Source organism: Trachemys scripta, chromosome 2 (assembly GCF_013100865.1).
Source record: "Trachemys scripta elegans isolate TJP31775 chromosome 2, CAS_Tse_1.0, whole genome shotgun sequence".
Lineage (NCBI taxonomy): Eukaryota > Metazoa > Chordata > Testudines > Emydidae > Trachemys > Trachemys scripta.
This window is the reverse complement of record NC_048299.1, coordinates 195609391-195627571: the sequence shown is the minus strand read 5'-3', so window position 1 is coordinate 195627571 and position 18181 is coordinate 195609391. Positions and strand designations below refer to the sequence as shown.

General features: G+C 41.7%; 1 protein-coding gene across 1 annotated transcript in view; it reads right to left on the bottom strand.

Annotated features, from left to right (window-relative positions):
- PIEZO2 (piezo type mechanosensitive ion channel component 2) overlaps nt 1-18181 on the bottom strand; it is a gene marked incomplete in the record, with an annotated part of 436326 nt that overhangs the window by 220449 nt on the left and 197696 nt on the right. The window contains 1 exon segment of the mRNA XM_034762599.1: nt 9221-9263. Coding sequence (XP_034618490.1) covers nt 9221-9263 — 43 coding nt within the window.

The following is an 18181-nucleotide window of genomic DNA, read 5'->3' as shown; positions in this document are numbered from 1 at the left end:
CACCACCCCTCTCTAATATGAAAGTTAAAGGGGCTATAAAAGGAGGGGGATTGGGTCCCCACTGTACCACATGGTAGCATCCCTGAAAGCCCTTCCCTAGCTTCCTTAAGGGATGCTTTCCTCTAAACCCCCTTCCAGTTGATTTTTTCTGAAGACCATATTGCTTCTCTAGCGAGTACCTGCACTGGACATCTGCAACAAGGAGGTACCAGCAATTACCTTAGCTGCCTCCCCCGATGCACCCACCAGGTTCTCAGATACTTACTAATTCCTTCCTTAATATGGGACTGTGATAAATGAAGGGGTGGGGTTGGGTAGCTTTCTTTTATGGACACCCAGCCAGACAGCTATAAAATCCCTCTTGCTAGCTGTTCTCTACTTGCTAAACCTGTAAAGGCTTAAAAAGTCTAACTGCATGCATAGGTTAAAGGAAGTGAATGGGCACCTGGCCAAAAGAGCCAATGGGAAGGCTAGAACTTTTTAAAATTGAAACAAGACTCCCCTTTTGTCTGTCTGTTGCTGTTCTCCCGGAGAGGGGAGACACAGCAGCAATGCTGTAAGAAGCTTTAAGCCAGGTATGAAAAATCATTAAATCATACCTAGAAACTACTCATTTGAAATCCTAGATATGTAAGTGGATCAGGAAATGTTTAGGAAGATGCAATAAGGTTTCTCTCATTTCTTTATGGCTTGTGCACTTCTCTGTGCTAACCCCCAAATGCTTTTGTTTTGCTTGTAACCATTAAGCTGGACCTCAAGAAAACCATTCTTGATGATTAATTATTATATTTGGTCTTTTTAATTCTAGAAATAGCCTAAGTTCCAGATATATTTTCTTTCTTTTTGTTTTTAAACAAATTGACCTTTAAGAACAGGATTGGGTTTTTTGTGTCCTAAGAGGTTTGTGCATATGTTGTTTAATTAGCTGCTGGCAACAGCTGATTTCCTTTGTTTTCTTTTTCAGCTCTTCCCTGGGGCAGGGTGAAAGGGCTTGAGGTACCCCACAGGGAGAAATTCCCAAGTTCAAAGGATTTTTTTTGCATTTGGGTGGTGGCAGCACCTACCCATCCAAGGTCAGAGAGAAGTTGTAACCTTGGGAGTTTAATACAAGCCCGGAGTGGCAAGTATTAATTTTTAGAATCCTTGCTGGCCCCCACCTTCTGCACTCAGCCAGAGTGGGGAATCAGCCTTGACAAGGACAAAAATATATCTGCTCCCCGGTTAGAGAAGTGTATCACTGAATAAGTCAGGTACCCAACCAGAAGACATGTGCAGATGCGTAATTAACAATCTTCCTTGGTCACATATGAATTTATCCACCTCACATACCCCCTGGCCTTATAAATCCCCAGAGGCTTCATGATACCTGCCATACCCTCCATTCCAACATTTCAGACCAAACAATTGTCACCCCGGGGAAAAAAATCCTGTATCTGCCCCAAATCCCTCTTAGCTCAAATAATCAAGTTGACCTCCAATTGTTCACATGCAGGTGAAAAATTGCCACATGCGATAAATAAATAATAATAATAATTAATGGAGATATCCCATCTCTAGAACTGGAAGGGACCTTGAATGGTCATTGAATCCAGCCCCTGCCTTCACTAGCAGGACCAAGTACTCATTTTGCCCCAGATCCCCAAGTGGCCCCCTCAAGGATTGAACTCACAACCCTGGGTTTAGCAGGCCAATGCTCAAACCACTGAGCTATCCCTCCTCCCCGAATGCCTGCTCCTGGGCCACCAAATGATGTACAAGGGGCATCAACTGATTCCAGAGTATGTCCCTCCTTGAGCCATTCCTTTACTCCCTGTAGAGCACTTCTCCACTCAGGCCGACTTAGAGCTGCCCAACCGCTGAGGCCCAGCAGTGAATTGATGGGCCAAATGGGGTGGAGTGGGGGGAGAGAGCTCAGCTATGTCCTCAGCCCACTAAGGGGTTCATTCGCCCTCCCCCAGCCAAGAAAAAAATCTCTTCCCAGGGGAAAACAGCCACGCTTCTTAGGGTCTTGTCACTGCCTCCCACTGCTGCTGCTTTCCGTTCTCTCTCGTGATCTTGGGGTGATTCTGACCCATCCTTGCAAGGACTCTGCTGATACCCTGAGGCTCCTAGGGGCCCCCTATACTATACGGTGGGTCCCTGTGACCATGTGTAACCGCGTCAGGCTTCTCTGCTGCCTCCACACAGCAGCTGCTGTTGATCCACAATTGATGACAGTTTGATGGGGGTTCCCCTTCCTCCTGTGCCTCTGGGACCCTGGCTCTACACCTCCCCTTACTGCCTCAGGTGGGGGGGGGGTTCCCCTCCTTCCACATGCTTGGTACCTAAGGCCTGCACCCTTTCCCTTGCTAACTACTCTTGCATGTGGGAGGCATCTGGAGCTGGAGCAGTGAGAATGTGCAGGCATCTGGACCTGTTGCTACAATCTGCCTAGAAGTGAAGACTGTTGCCAGTCCAAGCCCAAGTGAGAGGACTTCTCCGGAACTCCCTGGGGTATAAATACCTTCCTCCCTCCCCTCTCCGGTCACCTGTAAGGATAGTGCCTCCCCCACCTGGTCAGGCCACTTCCTGTTCCTCCTTGCCCTACCCAAGTAAACATTCTAGGGTTGCCAGGTGTCCGTTTTTTCACCGGAACGCCCAGTTCAAAAGGGACCCTGGCGGCTCCGGTAAGAACCGCCGACCAGGGCATTAAAAGTCCAGTCGGCGGTGCTGCAAGTCTAAGGCAGGTTAGTCCCTACCTATTCTGGCACCGTGCTGCGCCTCGGAAGTGGCCAGCAGGTCCAGCTCCTAGACGGAGGGCTCAGCGTGCTGCCTCTGCATCGAGCACCAGCTCCACACTCCCATTGGCCAGGAACCGCAGCCAATGGGAGCTAGGGGGGGTGGGCAGTGCCTGCGGGTGAGAACAGCATGTGAAGCCTCCTGGCTCCCCCGCCTAAGAGCCAGACCTGCTGGCCACTTCCAGAATGCAGCGCAGTGCCAGGGAGCCTGCCTTAGCCCTGACTGTACCACTGACCGAGAACCACCAGAGGTAAGCCCGCACCCCAACCCTGGCCCCAACCCCCTGCCTCAGCCCTAAGCTCCCCCCAAACCTGGAACCCCCTCCTACACAGCCCAACCCCAGAGCCCGCATCCCCAGTCCAGAGCCTGTACTCTGTCCAGCACCCCAATCCCCTGCCTCAACTGCAGCCCCTTCCTGCACCTCAAACCCCTCATCCCCAGCCCCACCCCAGAGCCCTCACCCCCTCCCGCACCCAAACTCCCTGCCCCAGCCCAGTGAAAGTGAGTGAGGATGAGGGAGAGTGAGCCATGGAGGGAGTGGGAAATGTAGTCAGCAGGGGTGGAGAAGGGCCTCAGGGAAGGGGCAGGGCTAGGGTGTTCAGTTTTGTGCGATTAGAAAGTTAGCAACCCTAAAACCTTCCCTTCCACCCATTGCAGATGGGGTCCTTTTAGGGGTAATGACTTCTTTCCTTCTGTCCTGCGAGACAAAGGATACAATGTATACGGTTGTGGTGGGCACAATATATTTAGTTTATCCAAAAGAAGATTAATAGATGACTCGATCATGGCCTAAAAGTAACTGACAGTAGACAGCTCCTAACAGTAGATAGCTCTTTAATCTATCAGAAGGCAGCATACTGAGATCCAGTGGTTGGAAGGTGAAATTAGACAAATTCACACTAGATACAAGATGCAATTTTTTAAACATGAGGGTAATCAAGCATTAGAACAATTTACATACGAATGTGGTAAATTCTCCATCTCCAGGAGTCTTTCTAAACAATACACTGTAGCTGAAACAGAAGTGATGTGTTTGATGCAGTAATTACTAGTTGAGGTTTTATGGGCTATGATACACAGGTAGCCACACTACATGATTATACCAATCCCTTCTGGCAGTAAAATCTAAGAATCTATAACAGTTCTTGTGAATTCATCCTTTTTCTCTGTTGACAAAGTATCTACGAATCAATGATGATTACCTGAAAATGTATTACTTACTCATAAATATTTTGCCAAACAATTTTCAGCCTGTTCTTTGGAAATTATTTGTTTCAGCTATTTGATTTTCATTATTTGTGGTGTGTGATGGATCACTCTAGTCATGTGGTATTTTTCTCCTCTGTGACTGGAGGATTGAAAAATCTTTGAATAAGCAAATATTGAGCAACGTACCCTCTGCTATCAATGTGCTAAAATTCATAATACTTTCCTGCTTTGTGGACATTTTCACAAGTATTTGGTGGTTATTGGAGTACTCACAAATTATGAACACCACAACCCCTCAAACAGCAGTGGAGTAAAGTCAGCCTATTTATCCACAAACATATTTATCCATTTGTTTGGGGTTTTTTCTCATCATACAGCAACCTTTAGTTATTAGCACTAAAAGACTAGAAAGAGGTTACATTACATGTAAACAAATAAACTCAACATTTTAATGTATTCTCATTATGACGGAGGTATAAAATTAAACATTTTTACATCTAATTTATCCAAATGCACAGATGTTGTAGTCTGTATAGATTTCAATAAAGGTGATGGCTACTATAGTATGTTGCAATTATCTTACTTGTAATGGCTCAAAAAAAAAACCCCAATCAATAACAATAAGAGCTTCATTTAAATCTGTCAAACTCAGATACACTCCATTTAATTGAAAGGCTCTTAACTCTAGTCATTTCCTGGATATAAAGCTACTTTACTTAAGCTCCGGCATTTTTAATTTATCTCATGCTAAAAAGCAGCATGTTGGACTCACAAGGAGTGCTTACATAAAGGCTCAGACAACCAGATCTCTTGGTGTCTCTTTGTTTTGCACGATACAAATACAACAGCAATGTAAATACTCAACTGCAGAGTAAACATCATGTAACCACAAAGTAACAATGACATGCACTGTATATTATCAGGGCCTATTTCCTGAAATGTATACACAGTATCTTCATTTCCTTCTGTCAATCAAGCTAATCTGAAATGTCCCCATAAGAAAGGGACCTACATTCTTCTTTCCATACAGGTTTCCCATACTTTAAGTACTGGTCTAGCCTTCTTAAAGCCATGACTCTGAGGACTGACCTTCCCCCATACATCTTAAAACCTGCCTACATTCTGAGAAAAGCAAACTCTTATCTGTGCCAATGTCAGTGCATCTACACAGCTCTACACCTTAGTCCACACCTTGTGAGGGATGTGCTTGCAAACAGTGAAGGCCTTTTCTCCTCTCCGTATTCATATCTCTTTCCTATTTACAATTCAAGCTATGGGTACTACAGGCATCAAAAGATCGTTTACAATGTGGTGTACCCCAGTACCTGATTCTCCCTTTGCCTACTTCGGGAAGCACTGTTCATAGGAGAATACTGCTGTTTTAAACAATGAAAAACTTCAAAACCAAGACATTGCTTACAAAAAACAAACACTGAACCTCTAAAGTATGTTTCTGACAGATCACTTAATAAAATATGAGCTAGTTTCCCGTAAGAACACTTGATGTTCATAAAATCAAGAAAGTCCTATAAAGAAGACTGTTTGAAAACACCAGGAAAAAGTATGGAGATTCTGTTGAACAAAACTGGCTTAAATGTTCAATTCATTTAAGAATTGGGGGAAAGAGGTTGTTTTGTTCTTCCATGCCCATCTGAACTGACAGAGAGAAAATTCCTGCATGTGGATGTGACATCAAGGACCAAATACATTGGCTTCAATTAAATTATTCAATTAAATTATTTAATTAAATCAGTGTAACTGAAATACAAATGTTGCCCTAAGAGAACACCTAATTTCCTGGCATACACAAACATATTCAGATTCTTCACAAGGCCATTTTCTACAGGGAGAATTGTGTATTGTTGAACAAATGAGAGCATGTTAGTATCTTGTCTACAATTGGAATGATCAGAATGGATTTTATTTTCCAAAATCCACTATCCATTCCAACTGAATGCTTTGAGGCTCTTATTTCATGAAATATACAGAAGACTATTATTATTATTAGATTGCTGATGTCTTCCACGAGTCCTTTTCTCCGTGACTACACCTACTGACAAGATAGTAATCTTTTCTAAATACTAGCATCTTCTAATGAGCACTATAGGTAAAACCTAAAATAAATAATCTATATTACTGTGCCCTTTGTATTTCTAATCCTTGACAGGTTCGAGCCTGCCATATATTTTATCTTTAGTTGAAATTACCATTTTCCCACTTTGGCATGATTTGGGAAAATAGCAGCAGCAAGTGATAAACTTTAAAGAAAACTGTAGCAATGAAAGAGTCAGTATTTCCCTGTTTTGCACCATAGACTGAATATCATGCTAAATAAAAAGCCTTTTAAGAAATAAAATTAGATTTAACTTGTGGGAAGAACAGCAGAACCCTACAGAAAAGATGCACCCAATGCTCTTAGTCCTAACAACTGAAAATGCATAATTTCTGTAACAGACCAATGTGTTTTACATCTTCCAGACTTACTACGCTGTAAAAACAAACAGTCTGCCTATACATGGACAAGATCCTGTCAGATGTCACAAATAATGAACTTCAGATCTAATTCATGAACTTAACTGAAAGCCTGAATGATTTTAATGAATGATGATAAACTAAAGCCTCAGAATATAATAAAAGGGAATTATAATTATAATTTAAGTAATGTTAAAACCAGAATGATCTCCACACTACAAAAAGGTCCAATGTACTGCATTACAATTAAGGTTCTTGTAAGTGATTCTAGAAAACAGAAGAATTAGGCCAAATGACCACATGAAAAAGAATGGACAGAGATTTTTAAATTTTTCATGGTATGATCCATCCTGGAATGAAATCCTGGATGGTTTTCAGATCAAAACAAGTCTGAGTGTTTCTGACTTTTGAGAAGCTCTGAAATAAAAGCGTGCACATTTTTCTGAGACCTTTTCTGCAATGGAAACAAGCTCTAAAACTCCGATCCATCCACTGGCATAATATGTGCTGAATTGTCTCTTTCTGGAGTCTAGCATAGACAGGAGGATGGGAAAAAGCAGTCTGAAGAAGATAGGAAGAGAATTCTGTGGCCTATCTCGATAATTATTTCCAGGACTCTGCTCCTCAAGATTTTTTTTTTTAAACTCAGTCAGCAAGCTATTTCTCTATTCTGAGCAATACATCCACAGGAGGAAGATTTAGAAAGCAACCAAGGGCAGCCATTAATCTTGAATTTACATATAGTTAGAAAAAAAGGGGTTTTAAGATACTGAGATCTGAGGCCTGAAGACAGAGTTCATCAAACGTCGAGACATGACAGCTCTCTAAAAGAAAAATGAAACACACCATATCCAATGCTTTTCTTAATTTTTCAGAGGCATAAAATCCTCACTAAAGTTTAAAAAGTAATTCACAGTCTTATTGAACCATTACATAGATTGTCTTCCCTTAAAGGGTTGGTTGGCCAAGTGAGACTTCTGCAGGCCAGAATGATTGTTTACCTACTAAATTATTAGTAGACCATCTCATCTCCCACATTTCCTGTTTAACTCCTGTTAAAAACATGGGACAATGCAATCAATATTTTTGGCAGATTAAAAATGTTGGGCCAAACTCATAATAGGTATAATAATATAAATGATTTACCCAAGAGATGAATTTGGCCCATTTTTTTAAATTTAGTGATGGGTGGTAGTACTTGGTCCTGCTAGTGAAGGCAGGGGGCTGGACTCAATGACCTTTCAGGGTCCCTTCCAGTTCTAGGAGACATCTCCATATATTATTATAATTATAAATACAATGGGCCAACATTTCGTTAAATTAATACAATGAAGATGCTTTCAAAATTATTATGTTTTAAAAATAGATCAATAAGGGTATCATCAGTTCTTTGTAAACTTCAAGAAAAATGAAAGCTGTAGAGAAATATGTGTACAACTTTCAGAGTCTCTATTTCCAAATAACTTTTAATGCTGAGCCTTAAGAATAAATCTGGGCAATGACTCTGGGATACTGTCCTTGAAGTCCTGAGGGCAAGTTCTTTAATGGTAGTATTGATCCACCCCTTACATTTGCTGATACTACAGTGGTTCAGTGTTCAGTCAATTTATGTGCTCAGGAGAAATTAGTCAAGTGGAATGCTTTTAGACAAGAGTGACTAGAGCTGCCTTTCATTTATTGTTATTAATGTCTGAGGATTTTAATCAAGGGAGAGGTTTAAATTTAAAGATACATTTTATTGTAATAGAAAAGCTCTAAGGCACCAATTTATGCCTTGTGCAGAATAGTTTCATTCTGGTTCAATGAACTAGCCATTAACTTAAATACAGGCAAGTTGTTTAAATTAAGCAACAAGGCAATAAAAGTGAGAGCAGCTAGAAAGATGATACTAGGTGGAGACAATGAAAAGGAATGGCTTTCCTCTCCTCAACGCCACCCTGGCTTTGAAAAGGCCATCTATGTTCTTGGCACCAGGCAGCCTATGCGTAATGTTAAAAGACAACGTTCCCCTTCTCTCATACATATCTACTCCAGTTCGTAGTGGCCCCATGCCTTGCCCTACCACACTCTTGTGCAGTCTAGAAATATTTGGTTTAGACAGAAGATCAAAGCTCTATATGGACAGGAAGCAGATAACTCTGCTTCATGTTTGTAGATGGGCATATAGGGGACTGAGTATTTCCAGTCTTGAGAACAGATTACTCTTTAGCAAGGCCTGGCCTAGTTTAAGTTCCAAGAGAGACATACGTTTCTGGTATGACAACCTTGTGGTTATGTTTGGCTGAAAGAAGGCTTTGCACTTCAGGAATGCTGAATTCCGGATTTTTCTCCGATGTTAAATAGCGCTTTGCCAATCGTGTTCTTTTTCCACATTCATTCGTTTTTGTTAGTTAACATGCCATAGTTCAGAAGTCTTATGAAAAATATAGGAAAGCAGCAATGCCTTCATTCAGAGGTAAGACTTCAAACCAAATACTCTATGAAGCCTACTTTAACCCTAGTACATTACGTTGCTCTCAAATGAAATTATTGTAAGCCAGATTTACAAAAGAGCCTTGTGCTCCATGATCATCACAGGATACAGTTAAAAATGAAAGTTGTGAACCTGCCAGTAACTCTACATACCACTCCCCCTAACTTTGACATCCCAGATAACGTAGATCAATCAACGTAAATAACTTTGCCAATTTGTGTGCACGCATCTCTTTTTCTGTTTGTATTTTAAGCTGTAACATGCATAGGAGATAAATTCACTGCTTACCTTTCAAAACCGATCTGTCGTAATGTTTTCTCCCATGTAGAACCTAGAAAAAAAAACATTGAATAAAGAACCTCTAATTTTTAGTTTCTCTTATTCATCCACATCACTCTAGCTTCTCTGTAGCTAGAGTCTGTATTTTATTTTGGTTTTTCCACCCAACTGAAAACACCTTTAAATGGTGTCACCTCATAATGGAGACCTGCCCAAACAGACTACCGCTGAGTGACATGGACTGTTTTAAGGTGTCATCTTACATCACCCCTTCCCCATTGTAAAGCAATTGGTCACTCCCACAGTTGTCTTTAAATTCAAATGTGGCCTGCTGAAATTGCTGAATCAGCATATTCACACACTACACTCCTGAAATTTCACCTTTTAGTTTTACTGGTAATCTTCACTTAGATTCTTGTTGAAAGTTAAACAGAACCTTTGGAAATCCCACCATGTCTTTTGTTTTAAATGAAGTAACATTGTGAAAAGATTTTCTACTGATTGTTTAACACATGCAGATCTTCCAAACATCTAATACTGACACCTCAAAGGTTCTTTATAAGTCAAGAACTGAATCCTGTAAGCATTATAAATAAAAGAGTTATCCCTAACCGTGTGAGCAGTCCAACTGACTTCATAGCATTGACTCCTATTGGACTACTCATGTAAATCGTGCAAGATTGAGCCCCATGTAGTTAAAGGGATGTAACCACAAAGCCAAGGTTCAAAACTTGACCAATACTTTATGCTCCGAGTGAAATATAATTACAGAAACTGTAAGAGAGACAGTAATTCCTGTCAATGAATGACTCTGAAATATTGTTTTGCTGCTACAGTGATAATCATCCAAAAGAGGGAGCACAAATTAACTAAAACTCTGTCACCAGACTTTTGCCAACATCATAGATAACTCCCCATCAATTATGTTTAGGACAACAGAAAAATCAAAAAGAAAAAGCTATGTTGGATGTTGCTCTATAGAGAATAGAGGAGTGGGGGAAAAAAGAGATGTTCAGATTCAAACAGCTGTATTTGGAGAATCTGAACTCTGTAGCTCAGATCCATCTCTTATGAAAAAATGGAGAACATCTTTTTCACTGGCAGATCAAAGTCCTGCCTGATGAATGTGCGTGGAGCACATGACGACATTTTGCGGTCAGTGGGAAAAAATCCCAGTACATAGAATCATAGAATATCAGGGTTGGAAGGGACCTCAGGAGATCATCTAGTCCAACCCCTTGCTCAAAGCAGGACCAATCCCCCTATATTCTTTACTATCAATCCCCTTCTATTCTGTTAAAGGGATTTCTCCAAAACTGACATACAAATGAGCTGTTTGGTGCTCAGCACTTTTGAAAAATCAGGCCACTTATTTAAGATCCTAACTTTAGTGAAGTTTATGTTTTTATATATATAAATGTTGGCATTGAGATGGTTTCTATTTTATCTGCTAAACTATGCAGAGTACGGAGTAAGGAAGTGGTAAACTCCCAATATGATCTATTTCCCCATTTATGTTACTTATTAAGTATTACAGTGCCACTTTTGTTTTCTAAATTAGAAATTATACCTATTAAACCTAATGTAGTAAAAAATGAAGTCAGTTTTGTAAAGGCATTAATGTTTTGTAGGGCTCCCTTCACCCACTCCTAAATCAGGAGCAGGCAAACTTTCTGACCTGAGGGCCACATCGAGTTTTCAAAATTGTATGGAGGCCGATTAGGGGAGGCTGTGCCTCCCCAAACAGTCAGGTGTGGTCTGGCCCCTGCCCCCATCCGACGTCCCCCTCCCCCGCTTCTCACCCCGATGACCCCCCTGGGACTCCTGCACCATTCAACCCTCCCTGTTCCCTGTTGCCCCCCCATTACCCTTGCCCCATCCATCCTCTCCCTATCCCCTGACCGCCCCTGGACCTCCCGCCCCGACTGCTCCCCGCTGCCCCATCCAACCCCTCCTCTCATTCCTGACTGCCCCTCCGGGACCCCTGCCTCATCCAACTACCCCTTCTCCCTGACTGTCCCCGGAACCCCTGATCCTGACTGCCCCCTGCCGCCCCATCCGACCCCCCCCCCTCCTTCCTGACTGCCCCCCGGGAACCCCGCCCCCATTCAACCCCCTGTTCCCTGCCCTCTGACCGTCCCACCCCCTATCCACACTCCCGCCCCCTGACCACCACCCCAAACTCCCCTGCCCTCTATCCAACCTCCCCTGCTTCCTGCCCCCTTACCGCGCGGCCGGGAGCACCGGTGGCTGGTGGCACTACAGCTGCAAAGCCCAGAGCACCAGGACAGGCAAGTCTTGCCGCCCGGCCGGAGCCAGCCACACCACCGCACAGTACAGAGCACCGGGTCAGGCCGTGGCTCTGCAGCCCCGCCGCCCAGAGCATTGCGCCGGCGCGCTGAGTCTGCAGGGGAGGAGAAACAGTGGGGGAAGGGCCGGGAGTGAGCCTCCCGGGCCAGGAGCTCAGGGGCCAGGCAGGAGGGTCCCACGGGCCGTAGTTTGCCCACCTCTGTCCTAAATAGAAAACAATATAAGTAAGGTCACTAGGGCCTGCTGAACAAATCTAAGTATTTAATCTCCTGTTTTTAAAAAAATCGCGGTAAAATGTACATTCCTAAAGTCAATAGATGTTTGACTTTTATTTTAGCTAAGCATACAGACTGGTGTAGAATTTGGTCACTAACACTCTACATTAAAAGTTTCTGGAAATCCCCTTTTTTTGATCTTCATCTTCTCTGCCCGTAACTGCAGACTTGGTTTACATACATTTTTGGAAATGCTTAATATAAAATTATTTTTACAGTGCAGTAAATGCTCAGACTCTGCATCCCATGCACTTTCTGCTCTTGGATGACAGCTGTTACCAGCTGAGGCCTATTGATAATCAGTGTGAAATGACTGGTCATCAGAGTTTACACAAAGCTTTTCTTCAGGTCTGGGAAACTGAGGCTATGTCACCACTGGCAATTGAATGACAAAACTTTTGTCTTTCAGAGGTGTTACTCCCCGCCCTCCCCAAAAGAAACATTTTGTTCTCCTGCTGACAATGCAAATGCCGCTCGTTGGGAGTGGACTTTTTTTTTGTTGGCAGGAGAGCCGACAAACAGTGGCTACATGGTGCGACTTTTAGTGGCACGGCTGTAGAGACACAGCCATGTCGCTAAAAGCTGTGTAGTGTAGACAGCCTTACTCAGAGAGTATCATGCTAAATAGGAGATAGAACAGATTGTTTAGCATAAGTAGTTAACGCACATTTCAAGGGACTATTCAAGGTGAATGTGTTAACCAAACGTATGCAGTGTTGTAGCTGTTAGTCCCAGGATACACTGCTCTACAGCCAAAATGCTTCTGAAATAAATGTAGTCAAACTTTACTAATTCTGGGTCACTGAGAACGAAAATGATGCTTAAAATTGTTGATTGGCTCTAGTTTTCAAGATATGCTATTGGGTCAGTATATACGACCCTTGACTTGGGAATGGCGGAGGATAAGTGAGTTATAAAGGGAAGCGATCTCAATTAAAACCAGAAATGACTAAATACATCTTTGACTGGATCTATGAATAAATCTATGACTGGGTTTGGACAATACTTGCTTTTTAGACAAAACAATGAATGATGCAATCTGAAGCTGGTATTGCGTCATACATGATATGAATTGCATCATGTTATTCCTAGAAGTCATGGATGATGCAATCATAACGAAGCTTACATCACTCTGCTGAACAAATTGCCCTATATCAGCTCTAGAATCATACAGTGTCATGCTCTCTTATTGGTCAGTGTTTGATTTTGCAAAGGGAAACATTTCTGTTTAGCCAAAGTGAGCAGAGATGCCTCGTACTTGTGTGAACAGTGCAGATAACTTCTGCTACGTTTGTGGTGAAGTGACTTTTGCATCACAAAAGCGCAGTATAACCACTATGGTTAAGAAAGCCTATCACCTTTATTTTGGCTGAAAAATTGGAGATCAGGACAAGAGGTGGGCCCCACACATATGCTGCAACACTTGTGCAACAAATCTTCGCCAGTGGTTGAACAGGAAAAGGAAATCTATGCCTTTTGCAGTGCCAATGATTTGGAGAGAGCCAACAGATCATACCAGCAATTGTTACTTCTGCATGGTGCCTCCAGTTGGGAAAGGTGTGTCAAAGAAGAAAAAGTGCACTGTGCATTATCCAAACATTCCATCAGCTATACGCCCAGTATCCCATGGAGAAGGACTGCCGGTTCCTGATGCACCAGAATCATTCTCCCTTGAGTCAGATGAGGAAGAGGAAGAGGATGAAACTTCTGGTCCTGAACCATCAATGTCACAGGACCCACATTTTCTCCCATTCCTCCTCCTCTGAACCACACCTCATAACACAAGGTGAACTGAATGACCTTGTCAGGGATTTGGAACTACCCAAGAGTAAGGCAGAGCTGTTGGGCTCCAGACTACAGCAGTGGAATCTCCTGGCAGGTGATGTTAGGGTTTCCATGTTCCGTGACCATCACAAGGATCTTGTCCCATTCTTCTTCATGGAAGGTGATCTTGTAGCCTGCAACAACATCGATGGTGTGATGGCAGCCCTAAACATCATTCACGATCCAGATGAGTGGAGACTGTTCATTGATTCATCAAAGACGAGTCTTAAAGCTGTTTTACTGCATAATGGCAATGTTTTGCTATCAATTACAGTTGATGGCAGTCCATATGAAGGAAACCTATGACAACATGAAACAACTTTTGAGGTGCATAAACTATGACCAACAACAGTGGCAGCTTTGTGGCGATTTGAAGGTTGTTGCTCTCTTGCTTGGTCTGCAGACTGGATACACAAAGTATTGCTGTTTTCTCTGCGAATGGGATAGTCGTGCAAGAGATTCCCACTACATCAAGAAAGATTGGCCACTCCGACAGTCATTGGAGCCTGGGAGGAAAAGTGTTCAGCATCCACCACTTGTTGAATCAAGGAAGATTTTGTTACCACCCTTATACATCAAGCTGGGTCTGATGAAGAACTTTGTCAAGGCCATTGACAAAACACAAGCAGCTTTCAAGTACCTCCATGGAAAATTTCCAAGGTTAAGTGAAGCTAAGATAAAGGAAGGTGTCTTTGTTGGTCCTCAGATTCGTGAACTTCTTCGAGATGATGCATTTGACCATGCACTGCGTGGCAAGGAAAAGACGGCATGGAAAGCCTTCCAGTTAGTGGCAATAAATTTCTTGGAAACAACAAGGCAGACAACTACAGGTTGTTGGTGGAAAACCTCCTCAAGGCATACAAAAGCCTTGGTTGCAACATGTCACCAAAGAGACATTTTTTGCACTCTCATCTAGATTTTTTTCCACCGAACTGCGGAGCAGTGAGCGACGAGCATGGCGAGCAATTTCACCAGGACATTGCAACAATGGAGAAACGCTATCAGGGCAAATGGAGCCCATCAATGCTTGCAGACTATTGCTGGACAGTGACAAGAGATGCTCCATTTAATGAATACAAGAGACAAGCCAAGAAGCGCCGAGTAGACACGGAATAGGACTAAACTATGTACAAAATAGTTTTTTTGCCTTTTCTTTCATAATAAATTTTATTTATATAACCCTTTTGCTGATTTTTAAAGTGTTACATAAAGAGGACAGGTGAAATATTATCATGTAAAGCAACCATAATCACATGAAAAGACCTACGTTTACAATTTATGATTAAAACTCTACTATCTACACAATATACATAGACAAAATGTAAAAACTTAAATATCTTAGAAACAATAGCCAATCAGTTGTTTTAATTGTCATATTTGAATTCAGCATATCAAAATACATAATAAATAGCACATTTTATCTCTGAAGCAGACGACTTCTCAAAAATTGTAGACCAGTGGATATTAGAGAGATGGAACAGATTGTTTAGCATAAGTAGTTAACACATTCACCTTGAATAGTCCCTTGAAATATGCGTTAACTACTTATGCTAAACAATCTGTTCCATCTCTCTAATATCCTGGGACTAATACAGCTACAACACTACTTCACTCTGTTTAAAGTGGGCTTGGGTCTACAGCACAAAAAATCATAACCACCCTCACAAGCAGTCTCAGATCAAGGCATGACTGAATGCCGAAGATGGACTATTTAACACCAGGAGGTGGTCCTTTCAAGTAGTGATATATTTACCATTAGGCTAACAGCAACATCTATCAGTCAAGAGAGAGGTGCACAAGATTCAAATGGAGATAGAAGATAAAGATATAGAAATTTTTTTAACATAATTGTTCAATTTTCATGTCTATTTATCTCACTAAGACATACAGGAAGACTGTGATTTCTTGGTCACTGCATTTTAACTCTTGTCTGCATGCCACATCTGGTGCTTGCATCCAAAGGACTGCACAGAGAGTTGGGCAAGACTGAGTAAACCATCAGATTGACTGAACGAGGTACATATATATTCTACTATGACTACACTATTGAATTTGCCCTCAAATCCAGGATTATGTACATACCAATGCAATACAGTCACTTTGGCTCCCTGTTTTGCTTTGTGGTGGTGCTGCTATGTACATTGGATGGGAATCTATCTGCTTTGCATGAACATTCAAGATCCTTTAACACTTTTTGTAAGAGAAGGGGTTAGCCTTGGTGTCTTTGGTCAACATTTCGGCTCCCTCCACGTTTGTGTAGTGTACTGGTTGTCTGTTACCTTTCACCCCATGCAATTCAATTATATGACACATACACAGCCACACTGTGTAGAGAGAGGGAGACCAGGCAACTGGGCTCCCACTGGTTTGAAATCCTCCTTTGGCTGCAGCTACTTAGTAAAGTGCTCTTTGAACTACGTGCTACTCCTCTGAAACAAACCCTGCCAAGAATGAAACGACCATTTTGCATTTTAAAAAATTTATCTCTTTATGAAGTCCCATTTTATAATGTTTATGACCTCAAACACTTTGTTTTAAGAGTTGCCTATTTTATTCTCAGTAGTGTAAACCTCTAAGTTGCACTAATAGCCAAGAGTAAACACCCTGAGGTAGCCGCAGCAACAAGCTGAAGAATAAGGCTATTAACACAGAAAAATTACAATTTGATTTAAACTTGTCCTAAATGCTTCCAAAGCATTAACAAAATTAATTCACGTGACTCCGATTAAAAACAACAGGGCACTTTTATGAATTAAGCTGATCCTGCTCCCACAGTCAATAGGAATTTGGCTATCATCTTCAATGGGAATTGGAGCAAGTCCTAAATCCCTGGCTTAGTTGTGGAAAGCATTCACCCCTAAAGTTTCAGAATCCACCTCACTTTTTTTCTTTTACTACTTCATATCAGAAACAGTAAAATTGTTGCACTTAATTTGGTACTCCTATAATTAGACTTTTGTTCCAGGTACTTGCTCCAGATTGCCTGACCATAAATAACTCCCATCTGTTTCTATGATTCTGGCTTACATTAACTACACTAGCATAAAAACTCTTCAAAAGATGAAGCATAAAGTACTTCAAGAATTACTGCTTGCATTTAACAGGAAGAATGGTGAAATGCACACAATGCCCACATATTTGCTTAGTGAGACAATATTATAGGAAAGTAAGGTGAATTCAACCTAGTGAAGATAAAATGAAAAACTTGCTTTTCACTTCTTTGTGAAATGAGAGCGCCCAGGTTTTTTGTTTGTTGTGGGTTTTGTTCTTGTTGTTACTATTACCTGCTTACTGTGAACTGAGGAAGCTAAGGAGGAAGACAATCCACTACTAGATAATTGACTCATGTTGCCTAGGTCCTCTAGTGCGATTATAGGTATTAGATATACATAGGTATATATTAGACAGACGTAGCATTACTATTAGCCTGAGGCCATATTGTGTCAATACATTATAGGTTTGCAGCTCCCAGGGCAAAATCTGGGGTCCATTGTGCAAGCCCAGAAAGGAAGCACACCTACTTCAGCATCCCTGTGGAAGGGTACAGTATGCATAAACTACCCTACACATCTGATAGCATGTGACCTATCATGGCCTTATCTCCTCTCCATTCCCTTAGAGATGGGTCGTACTGTAAGAAAATGCAGGAATTGCAACGGTGCCTCTCCCTGTTTGGAGGTTTTAAACAGGGAGAATGCTTCTTGCAGCCTCTTCAACTGTGACTCCATGCAAGGACCAGGCACTATTTGGCCCTAAACTAATTCACCACAGCAAACCAGGGGTTAAAATACCTTGCAGAAAATGAGAAGGAAAATACAAATTAAGACCAAATCCAAATATAGTTTGCCTCTTTTTATCTGGAGTCCTCAGTGAAGAGTCCACCAGTTTGTATGAAACCAATCAGACTGTATAGCTTTACTATTGTGTACAGATTTTATATAGATGGATACACCCTGCTGAAATCACGTCAACTCAGAGGAAACAGAATAGTGCAGCTACTGACTTTGTGACAAAACGTGTAAGATGTCATTTTTACAGATTCCAATTTTTTTTTTTTTTTTTTTTTTTTTTTAGAAACAGATATATTTTCTTTGGTTTCCTGATTATTCCAGTATAAAATGCACTAGGCTTGTCTCCTCTTTAAAGCAGTGGGGTAAGGAGAAATAGTACTAAAAGAGCCGACAATGTTTGTTATTTTGTCATATCGCCGCAAACTTCATGATGTCAGCCTGAAAGAAAAGAAATTACTCTAGCTTATGCCCTCTATGCTTATGAAAAAACAAACAAAAATTATAATTGTCCTAATGGCCAGCCTTTAGGAGTTCTGGGTATCTCTGTTTAAAGACAGGTTTCAGAGTAGCAGCCGTGTTAGTCTGTATCCGTAAAAAGAACAGGAGTACTTGTGGCACCTTAGAGATTTCATTATGCAAGGCACTGCATTTAGCCGTATAGAGTGGAAATCCATCAACCTCATGAAGGTATGCATCCGAAGAAGTGGGCTGTAGTCCATGAAAGCTTATGCTCTAATAAATTTGTTAGTCTCTAAGGTGCCACAAGTACT